This window comes from Phoenix dactylifera, unplaced genomic scaffold (assembly GCF_009389715.1).
Source record: "Phoenix dactylifera cultivar Barhee BC4 unplaced genomic scaffold, palm_55x_up_171113_PBpolish2nd_filt_p 000112F, whole genome shotgun sequence".
Classification (NCBI taxonomy): domain Eukaryota; kingdom Viridiplantae; phylum Streptophyta; class Magnoliopsida; order Arecales; family Arecaceae; genus Phoenix; species Phoenix dactylifera.
Window position 1 is genome coordinate 289,539 of NW_024067684.1, and position 12,031 is coordinate 301,569.

General features: G+C 38.5%; 1 protein-coding gene across 1 annotated transcript in view; it reads right to left on the reverse strand.

Moving 5' to 3' along the window:
- Positions 1–505: 505 nt before the first annotated feature.
- The window catches only part of LOC103718385 (pleiotropic drug resistance protein 2-like), a 35,206-nt gene continuing 23,680 nt past the window's right edge, over positions 506–12,031 (reverse strand). Inside the window, exons 20-21 of the mRNA XM_039116559.1 lie at positions 1,242–1,496; positions 506–1,158 (exon numbers count right to left, since the gene is read on the reverse strand). Of these exons, the coding sequence (XP_038972487.1) occupies positions 889–1,158; positions 1,242–1,496 (525 nt within the window). The 3' untranslated portion in view covers positions 506–888. The remainder of the gene's footprint in view (positions 1,159–1,241; positions 1,497–12,031) is intronic.

Sequence of the window (12,031 nt, forward strand, 5' to 3'; positions counted from 1 at the left end):
CTGACAGCAGAAATTCTGGGGAAAAGGTATTGGCCTACAACTGTATGTTGTGCTCTTTGCAATGCTGAGGACAAAACCATGGATCATCTGTTTGCTAGTTGCTCTACATTGGGAATACATACCCAAGCTAGAATCTCTTCAACAAATATGGTTTGGCTGGCAGGTTTCTAAGCTCAGAAAGGAATGGCGAATGGATTGTTTTACTCTTGCTGCAGTTGTACGTCGGACCCTTTGGCTGGAAAGAAAATAACAGGTTGTCCGACAACCAGCCTGAGTTCATAAGAAGGTGGATCAGATGATTGTTTTTTTTCTTCTCATTAGATCTTATTGAAGTTAAAATCTCTCTCTTCATTTTTCTGTGATTTTAAAGTAATGGTTTCGTTTATTTCCTCTCTTCTTTTTATATATTCCTTTTTCCATATGATTTTATTTAACTGTACTGCTGTTAGTGTTCCATTGTGTTTCTTGTACTTTTGCACTGCTTTCATTTGATTAATTAAAGCGATTAGGCTCCAACTGATCTTTCTATTAATATAAAATCACCAGTCCAATAATATCAATAATCTCCACGTATCTCTTTAACAGGCTAAAATTTCTAAAGAGAATAAGAAGCCATCCAACTCAAATGACTCTAAACCGTAAATATACACATCTTACAATGATTGCGTTTGTAATGTAGAGTAATACTCGCATCACGTACCGAGCTAGCGAGGTTGCCTAAAATCTAGTTGTCCCTTAGATGAAGAATACAAGTGATCAGCCAAAACACCATGAAAGGAAATGGCGATTCAACTGCTATGCAAATCAGTCATGAGGCACTTCCTTCATCAACCGATGAACAAAACTTGAGGACTGCTTACTCCATTCATGGTTCTTCATCGTTGCTCCCTACCGCTTCTGGAAGTTGAGAAATTTGATAGAATAGCCGAAGACCAAAAAGAACGCAAGGACGAAACCAAGATGGGCTAGAGCGACATAACCAAGGAAGTCGTGCTTGAAGCCTAGATTGTCCTTCAGGAAAGCTTTCACGGTTGAACTATGCTCACCAGGTATCCCCATTTTGTTTTCCTTGTCCCCAAGCTGTGATGTTACAACACCATAAATCGTCCAAGCGACGGGAGAAGCCCAGTAGTACCACCTCCACCATACCGGAATCAACTACATAAGGCAAGATATTATCAGATTTCAGTAGTAAATAGTTGGGTAAGCATCAGTAATCCTTGTTTTGAACTATCACTTACTGGTCTAAATATAAGGAATCCTGAGAACAAGTTCCAGAAGGTGAGGAAAAAGGAGGATACAATGCCAGCAACTTGGTGGTTGGGAGTGAGTGCTACGACCATCATACCGTAGAGTGTAAAGTAGATAAAGCACATGAAAATGAAGTAGAGGAACCAAAAGAAATTGCTGGCTCGCCAAGTAAAGCCAATCATTGAGAAGAGGAGCAGGGTATACAGAAGACTCTGTGCTGCTATGTATATGACCTCAATGCTCACCTGTGAACCAAAGAAAAGAATGCATTTTGTGTCTGTCACATATAGGAACCATAACCATTCCAAGCTGAAATACTGGCACACGTCGATGAACAAATAAGCTTTTCAAAATAAGTGCTAAAACTAAAACCATATCAGTATAATTTGAGAGAGAGTAGGAAATTCTGAATGTCAAGCGGTTGACAACTCCGCCTATTTTTAATGGGTCTTCAGTGATAGAGAACATCTTGCCTAGTTCTGATCTTCTGATTAGTAGAGCATTTGTATTTCATGAATTTACTAGAAGTTATGTCAGTCATAAATCATATATAAGCATGAAAGAGATGTTAAAACGATTTTCTACAATAACTAATAGAATTTCAGGAGATGAAATCTGGGGATATGGGCATAGAATGTTACCTCCTAAGTACATTTCATTAGATGGATTAGATTCATCAAACTTATTCTTAATCCAAAAATAATACTCAAAACATACTTCCAACAATATCATTGTTTAGCATCAGTATGAGAATTCACCATCAATCAATTAGTCCAATTGAAGGATTTGATATCAAAAGTTGCTCACGCACGCTATCCAACATTCAGAATTGCCAAACCTTGGATGGTTCATTTGTGACTTGGATGATCCATTATTGCTGCTCATAGTCGATAGTATATTTTGCTTTTTTCGTGACTCCAAGTAGTTTCCCATGACCTTTTGCACAGACGCCAAATTTTGATCATCTTGAATTTAATTCTTTTATCTAAATCTAGAAGATGGTATTTGTAATAAACCAATCTGTGCATATACACTGTATGTTATTATAAATTAATTACCACGTTACAAGGACAATCTAGACTTATACACGCCTAACTCAATAAGTTTATTAGGTCTAGTGGACAAGTCTCTATATTGGAAAGAGAAAGGATCCCAGGCATTAAAATGTTCATATTCCGATAATAGTGGTTTGACCTCTCTCTCTCTCTTTGTGTTCGTGTACACTCTTCTATTCACTCTTTCTTATTCACTTTGTTCTTTAAATTATACTTATTATTTCTCTTTATTCTCCCTCTAAGCTTTGAAAAGATTGATGATTTGTCCTTTATAGTTGCAGAGAGCTACCATAATTTCTAAATCTCGAAGCTTTATCATTAGAGAAATCAAAAACAACTCCAATAAATCTGGCTCTCAGATATTTCAGTCTCCACATTTTCACCATATTAGCCTAGGTCATGAATTGCCGAATCGATCTAAATCGGGTAGTTCGGTCCATACCGAACTGAACCGACACCAAGTCGGAATGGTTCACAGGCTCCTTGGGTTTGCTCATAATAACCTCCACCACCTCCTCCTATTCGATGCTTTGAGGCTCTCCACCCATGGGTCAATGCCTCAAAAAGCCTTCTAGGCTCGCCCCCTGCAGTTCGACGCTTTGAGAGCTTTTGAGGCTCTCTCTCTCTCTCATACAAGATCTGTAGCTGGCTGGCATCAGCGGTGGCCTTCCTTATTGATGTCTCCTTCTCCCACTCAATCGGCATGCTTCGTCCTCATCCATCTTAGGCCCCTAAGAACCCTAGCTATTTGTCGAATCCATCCGCCCTCACTCTCTCCCTCTTTCTGTTCTGCATTTGAAGCCATCCGTCAACAATGATGATGGACGACAAGTGACGATGATGATAGATGGTGAGTCTGTCTCTTCGCCTCTCTTTATCTCAATCTCTCTCTCCCTCTCCCCCCCGTCTCATTTTCTCCCCTTCTCTCCGAATAAGGTTAGGATTTTCTCTCCCCCTCCCTTCCTTCCTCCCTCTCTCTCTCTTCCTCCCTCTCCTCCCTCCGTCCTCCCTCTCTCTGTTTTAGTACATCCTAGAATGGCACGGTATGGATCCATACCGTACCAAACCGGTCACCGGTCAATACAAGCTCTGGTACTCGTTCGACAAACCTTGCTCTAAGTTGTATGTCAAATCTACCATTGATCTACTTGCCATGCTCCTCACCCTTTATACACTATAACTTTGCCAACGGTTTGTAATCCTAAACTCCTACTCTCTTTGTCCTCTAGAGCCAATCTGTGTAATTCTAGCACTAGAGACATAAAACTTGGAAGTCTAGAGTTAAGGATGGTCTTATCAGAAAAAGTTTAATAGCACAACTAATGGGTAAAGAAGTTCTAGCAGTAGAGACATAAAATTTATATCCACCACACACTATAAAATTCCTCATCTTGAATTTCAGATTCAAGTCCAACTTTAGGTACCTGAATTATGAGCAAGTGTAGGTGCAAATTTAGGTGTGAGCAAGGAAGGGGAACACTTAGAAAAGAACAATTAAGAAAGCATTAAGGATGCAGGTGCCAAACTGCAAGGCATTGAATAGGTTCTCAATTGATTGTGTAGCTAAACAGCAAATAGACTAAAGATATGAGGATATCAAATTTTATATAAGATCTAAAGCTTCCATCCACTTCATCTACCTAGATATATCTGCTCAATAGCTATTGCCATAGTGACCATGTAATGATTATGACAAGTGATCTCCATCTATCCACTATTTCTATCTTGAACAATAATATATGTGCTGTATATTAGAACCTTATTGAGAAATAATATCTTTGCCTTTGCCTCAATAAAAATTTATAGAGCACCGATCTTTATCAATAAGAATGTTGGTGTTGGAATACCCTAGGGTTATGAAAGACCTAATGCTGCCTGCAGGATTCTTCAAGGTGGAGATCAAGTGACAACAAGCACATATTTTATGCATAATTCAATAGGAGAACAAGAAAATAATAAACCATAAGAAAATCATGGAAACTAGGTTACATCCATAGGGCAAGTTGGAAATCTACGATGTAATATAATATAGAAATACAAAGTTTTCATAAAGGTTAAACCAAGAAAAATCACCTTTTACTAACAACCTCTATTACTACCATATTTCATCATGTTTACTTGAGAGAACCAGAAGAGAGACCGACACCAAGGGACCTTGCGAGAACTAGCAATACAAGAGAAGTCCAATCTGAAAAATATGAGAACTCAAGCCATGTGAATTGAAAAACCAACCCAGAAGATGGGGAGATTCACATAAGAGCAAGTCACTCTTCTTTTCTCTCCTGCTCACTTTCTTTTTATCTTCCATTCCCTATCCCTCTTTCATTTTCATTTTCTTTCTCTATTACTCTTCCATTTAGTCATGCCCCTAATGTCACATCATGGGCCTTGGGGCCTTGCACACCATCTCATGATAATGTGGACTGTACTCTCTCTTATAAAGTAGAGAGGCAGCGCCTCTCTACTTCTTAGTTGTACCTTGTGTATGAGTTCCTTTTGCACTCATGCCGTGCTTTGCTAGTGACAATAAGAGCCACTATTTTCAACATGCTTTACCTAGCCTTCTATTTCCAAACAACCTAAAGAATCACTAGAAGCCTTGAGTTGCCATCTCTCAAACAATTGGTCACCTTGGTTGTATTAGCTTGTTCAACCCTCTTGTGGAAAGTCCTTGAAATTCCTAAGCCTACCACCATAATTGTGAAGACCCGTGCGGGCGTGTGTTTAGTCCCACATTGGTTATTCCCTGGGTAGATCTTGGATACTTATACAGGATCAAGAAATCCAAATAATACCTTCTAGCTAGTCATTTTGGATGAGGTCTTGGGTTCTTACAAATGGTATCAGAGCGGATCCGGCCCTATAACCTATGTGAACTAGGGGACACTGCCAGCATGGATCTATTGGGGCTGGACCACGGGCTGATCGTGGTGTTTTTTGATTAGATTTGAATGAATTTGAAGTAGCCTGACGAGGACGTCAGGGCTTGAATGGAGGGAGTATGTGAGAACCCCGTGCGGACGTGTGTTTAGTCCCACATCGGTTATTCACTGGGTAGATCTTGGATACTTATACAGGATCAAGGAACCCCAAATAATACCTTCCAGCTAGCCATTTTGGGTGAGGTCCTGGGTTGTTACACATGGTTTTTAGGACTCTTTTTCTTATTTGATTAGAACTAGTATAGGCCTTACTGGATATCATCTCAAACTACTAGCCAAATCGAATTTGTGAATTGAAGGCTAGGCAATCTCTTAAGATGTCGCATTGCTGACCATCAAGAATCATGGGATTCTCATTTCCTCTTGCCCAGTTTGCCTACAACAATTCCATCAACTATTTTACCGGTTGTTCTCCTTTTCAAATGGTTGCAGGCAAGGTTCGCCGTACTGGTACCCGTCCGAACCCTGTACCGGTGCCGCACTAGTATAGGCGTACCTGTAGAAAAATTAAATGCGCACGCGGCCGAGTCTCGGTCCGCGTGCGCGTTTGGTTTTGGAAACAACCGCGCTTTTAAAGAAGGATTTAAATGCGCACGCGGCCGGTCTCGGGCCGCGTGCGCGTTTGAGAAATAAAACGGGCGTGCCCGTTTGAATTAGAAACGCCCAACAAGCGTTTTTGGTTTAAATGGGAACACGCCAGCGGGCGCCAACTGGCGCACGTTGCCCACGTTCGCGCGAAGAGCGCGGACGCGGACGCGGACGTGTCCGCCAAAAAGACCATATTGCCCCTATTATAAATTCCTATATAAACCCCCCTATTTCATCCTATTCAAGTACGAAAAATTTCAGAAAAATAGTGGAAAAATTTTGAAAAAATTCTTCTCCCTCTTAGCCACTTCCAAATTTTATTTTACATTTTTATTCAGTTTATTTAGTTCTTTTCATTCCGTTCTTTGCTGGATCTGCAAGTCTGATCGGGTTCGCTTTGACTTTTTCCGAGACGTGTCGAAGAAAAAGTTGTAGGGTCGTCGTATCTCCGAGAAGGATTGCCGGGTGACCCGTACGTAGGGGCAAATACTTCTTTGGGACAGCGTCTACGCGCTTCGACCTGCCTTCAATCAGGCTACTTTCTTCTACTTTTATTTTTAATTTAATATTAGTAGATTTGTAGGATTTGAATTTCTATAATATAAATTTATTAAATGCATAGATTTATTTTGTGCTAGAATAGATTTATTTTGCATTAAAATAGAATTATTTGGATGCCGAATAATATGCATGTATATTATTCCCTTTAAGATTTTCCATTAATTGAATTAATAGATTTATTGTTTATTTATATGATATATTGCTAACAATCCAAAGAAGTATATGCCTTTTGTTAGTAATATATAATTAATTAAATTCTTTATTACAATTGTGGCATATTAGATTTTAATTGCAATAATTGTTTTTGCTAGCACATCATTAATAATAAATTATTCTAAAGAGATAATAATTTGGTTAACCTCCAAGAGGTTTATTATACCTCCATTTGGACTCCTCAAGGAGTAATTTCCAGATCCTATTCAAACAGAAAATTCGGAAATTGGTTGATACATAATAATTAATCTATTGAATTGACTTATTAGATCTCAATCAATTATTTTAATAAAGGAATAAATCTTATAATTCATTGAATTGACTTATTAGATCTCAATCAATTATTCTAATAAAGAAATAAATCTTTTAATTCATTGAATTGACATCTTAATTACAATAATTGATTTGCTACAAAATTAGTAATTAATTATTCTAATAAGTAAATAAATCATTCTAATATATATAATTCATTGAATTGATAAATTAGATTTTAATTACAATAATTGTTTGCTAGAATTAAATTTAGTAATCAATTGTTACTAATTCGGAAAGGTCAAACGAAAAAATCAAAAATTAGTTAATCCGTTTAAATTTGCATTTAGGTTATTTTAAATATTGAATTTGTGTGATTTCTAGTGATTATATCCACTAACTAATAGTGTCTAAGAAAAGCTTGTCAAAAAGGCATACGTGCCTAAGAAAGGCTGGTACTTAAGTGAGCCTAGAGCTCCACCACCGATCTGGAGCTGATCTGGCTATTAGTTTTTTGGATATATCAATTAGACATCCAAAGTTCAATATAAATATTAGTGCAATCTTTTGATATAGATTTTTTGCCTTCAATCAGGTTTCTGTCTCTATTCTGTAACCCTGATCCTATGGCCTCAAACACTAGTGACCACCTTAGTGCCAAGCCTGAAAAATTTGATGGCCATAACTTTAGGAGGTGGCAGAACCAAATGCGGTTCTGGCTCACCACATTAGGGTTAATCTAGGTGAAAGTACTACCGAAGTTGATAATGGGTCCAACCCAACTACCTCTTCCAACACTGAACATTCTGCCTCCACTGGCACACCCTCTAGGACACCTGATGAGATAGATTATCATTGTATCCATAGAATCCTAGGTGCTCTTTCTGAGAGGCTGTATGATATCTATTACACAGCTAAGAGTGCTAAAGAACTCTGGGACACCCTAGATAGCAAATATGGTCTTGATGATGCTGGGGATAAAGAGGTTCAAGGCCTCCGATTTCAATAAGTTTAGGATGGTGGACTCAAAGCCTATGAATGACCAAATTCATGAATTTGAAACCCTGATCTACCAGCTTAGGGCTAATGGAACCAATTTGGATGAATCATTCCAGGTAGCCTGTCTGATAAATAAACTACCTACTTCCTGGTCTGATTTTGCCAAGACCCTGAGCCATACCCAAGTTCTCACCCTAACCCAAGTCTTAAACTCTATTAGGATTGAAGAGCAGCATAGGCTCAGAAATAATACCTCTACTGGACCCAAAAATAATGCATATAATGTAGAGGCTCCTCCTAAGAAAAATCAGAACCGACCCTTCCGTAAGAATTTCAAGAAGAAACCCTACAACCCTAGAAACTCTAACCACCACTACAATGGGAAGCCTACTCAATCCCAGGAGCAGAAGAAGAAGAAAGAGGAAGGTGGTGCTCGTTTCTGTTATGTGTGTGGTCGAACCAACCATTTGTCTCCCCAGTGCTTCTATAAGAAAACTGCACCTCTTCAATCTAAGAAGAAGGGTCCACACACATCCAGTGCTCAAGTCAACATGGTGACTTCCGGCGCTGGCTCCTCTGAGACAGCTTTCAGGTCTGTTTCCTTCACTCCTGAAGTTAACATGACTTTACAAGCATTTGATTGGTGGATTGATACCGGAGCTGGTATTCATATTTGTTCGGATTACTCCTGGTTTTCTTCTTACCAGATCTCAAGTGGAGGAGCTGTGATCATGGCAAACAGCTCGGAGGCGCGTGTGTTAGGAGTAGACGTGTGGACTTAAAGCTTACATCTGGGAAAGTCCTGTCCCTGCACGGCGTCCAACATGTTCCAGTTGTTAGGAGAAATCTCATTAGTGGTTCTTTGCTTGTCCAGCAAGGCTTTCGTCTTGTTTTTGAGTCCAATAAGGTTGTAATTTCTCATGGTGTAATGTTTATTGGAAAAGGATTCCTTAGTGAAGGATTGTTCAAGTTGAATGTAATAGCTCCTTCAATAAATGAAAATCCTTTGATTATGAATATAGAACCCCTTTCTATTTGGCATGGTAGATTAGGTCATGTAAATTATAATTCAATTAAGCAACTTATGAACCTAAATCTAATACCAAAAAGTAATCTCAAGAACCACGAGAAATGTCAAACTTGTGTAGAAGCCAAACTCCCTAGGAAGCCTTTTAAATCTGTTAATAGGGATCTGATCTATTAGAGTTGATCCATAGTGATGTTTGTGACTCTGGTAAAACTTCTAGGGGAGGTAACAAATACTTTGTAACATTTATAGATGATCTATCGAAGTTCTGTTACATCTACCTAATTAAAACCAAGGATGAGGTGCTCAGCAAATTTAAAATTTTTAAGATCGAAGCTGAGAACCAACAGGAAAAGAAAATTAAAATCCTTAGATCAGATCGGGAAGGTGAATATACATCAAATGACATAACTCAATTTTGTGAAGATCATGGAATCATTCATGAAGTGACTGCTCCCTATTCTCCCCAATCAAATGGAGTAGCACAAAGGAAGAATAGGACTTTAATGGATATGGTTAACTCCATGCTTATAAGCTCAGGAGTACCAGAGAATTTGTGGGGGGAAGCTTTATTTTCAGCCTGTTATATCCTTAATAGGATTCCCTCTAAAAATAATGATCTAACACCATATGAAGTTTGGAAACATAGAAAACCTAATCTTAGCTATTTGAAAGTGTGGGGGTGCTTGGCAAAAGTTAAAATACCTGATTTTAAGAGAAAGAAAATAGGGCCTAAAACAGTGGATGCCATATTCATAGGTTATGCAGCCAATAGTAATGCCAATATATTTCTAGTGATAAATTCAGAAGAAAGTGATATTAGTAACAACACCATCATAGAAGCCAGAGATGCAACATATTTTGAAGACACCTTTTCACTTAAGACTAGAGTAGATAGTGGTATAGCTAGTAGCTCTAGTAGAATAAGGACAAGTGAAGTAGAAGTAGAAGCAGAACCTAGAAGGAGTAAGAGATCCAGGGTAGAGAAAACATTTGGAGATGACTTCTATACTTTCTTATAGAGGACTCTCCAACTACCTTTGAGGACGCAATGAAATCCTTAGATTCACCTTTTTGGAGAGAAGCTATGGACAATGAGATGCAGTCAATTATCCAAAATCATACTTGGGAATTGACTGATCTTCCTCCTGGTTGTAAAACTATAAGGTGCAAATGGATCTTTAAGAAGAAACTTAGGCCTGATGGCTCTGTAGATAAATTTAAGGCTAGATTAGTTGCCAAGGGCTTTACTCAGAGACTTGGGGTAGATTTCTTTGATGTTTATGCACCTGTAGCTAGGATAACTACTATTAGGGTCCTTATAACATTAGCCTCCATTCATAGATTAGTGATTCATCAGATGGATGTTAAGACAGCTTTTCTAAATGGAGACTTAAATGAAGAAATTTATATGGACCAACCAGAGGGATTTAAAACCCCAGGCCAAGAAAATAAAGTTTGCAGACTAGTCAGATCTCTTTATGGTCTTAAACAAGCACCCAAGCAATGGCACTTGAAATTTGATGAAACCATAATGACATTTGGATTTGAAATCAATAGCACAGACGAATGTGTATATCAGAAGAGAGTTGGACACAAATTTGTGATCTTGTGCCTTTATGTAGATGATATACTGATCTTTGGGACAGATCTTCAGATAATTGATGAAGTAAAACAATTTTTAAGTCATAAGTTTGATATGAAAACTTGGGACAAGCTGACTTAATTTTAAATACCAAAATAATTAGAAGTGCAAAAAGTATTGAGTTATCCCAAAGTCATTATGTTGACAAGATACTTAATAAATTTAATTATTCCGATTGTCAGCCTGTCTCTACTCCATTTGATCCCTCTACTTATCTTAAGAAGAACTTAGGAACTCCTGTCCTTCAAAGCCTATATGCTCAAATCATAGGCTCACTAGGATTCCTAACAAACTACACCGGGCCAGACATAGCATATGCTGTAAATAGACTTAGTAGATATACTATTAATCCAAATAAAGATCACTGGACAGCATTAGAGAGAATTCTTAGGTATCTTAAGAGTACCAAGTCCTATAGTTTGCACTTTAGTGGGTTTCCTGCTGTTCTAGAAGGCTATAGTGATGCCAACTGGATCAGCGATACCTTAGATGTTAAATCCACCATAGGATACGTCTTTCTTCTAGGAGGTGCTGCTGTGTCTTGGAAATCCACCAAACAAACCTTAATATCTAGGAGTACCATGGAGTCTGAACTGATAGCTTTAGACACTACTAGCACTGAGGCTGAGTGGCTCAGAGATCTACTAATAGACCTTCCTGTAGATGAGTCACCTTTACCACCTGTCTCCTTACATTGTGACTGTAAATCTGCAAGAGATAAGTGCAACCAAGAAAATGCCAATGTAAAAATGAACAGGCACTTAAAAGTGCGTCATAAATCATTAAGATATAAATTGAAAAATAATGTTATTGCCTTAAATTTTGTTAAATCAGAAAATAACTTGGCTGATCAGCTTACTAAAGGCTTGTCTAGAACAGTAGTTCTAGAGTCGTCGAGGGGGATGGGGCTTAGCCCATAAAGATAGATCACCACGGTGGAAACCCAACCTTAAAAGGTTCAATGGGTAGAAACAAACCGGAGTGTGACTAAGAGGAGCACTATTTCATGTTTTCCTCATCCCTATGGCGCTAGTGCTCATAAAAGCAAGCGGTAGGATGAGTTCGTTTGTATAACTCTTAATGAGTCCGAGACCCAAGAGGCAGGAGCTTCCTTGCTAGCTTCCTTATTAGGACTCACCTATATGTGCAGTCGTGAGGCCGCGATTATGGAAAATGGGCGATTCCCTAAAAAGCACATGATAGATATCTGCGCATGGCCATAACAGCGCAACCCGCTTAGAACCCAGATCGGGCTATATTATGTGTGTTGTTGATTTAATCTGAGCCATGGACCGAGGTTCAAGGTTAAGACCGCCTTGGCTTCCATAGATGTAATCAATTGTCACTAAGTGAAGGTTCAAACCGAAAGGTACCTACACCTATTACATAATATAAGATATCCAGCATTTTGTTTTGATTTTAAAAATTATTTTTAAAAAAAAAATTAATTTTTGTGGGGGATTGTAGGAAAAATTAAATGCGCACGCGGCCGAGTCTC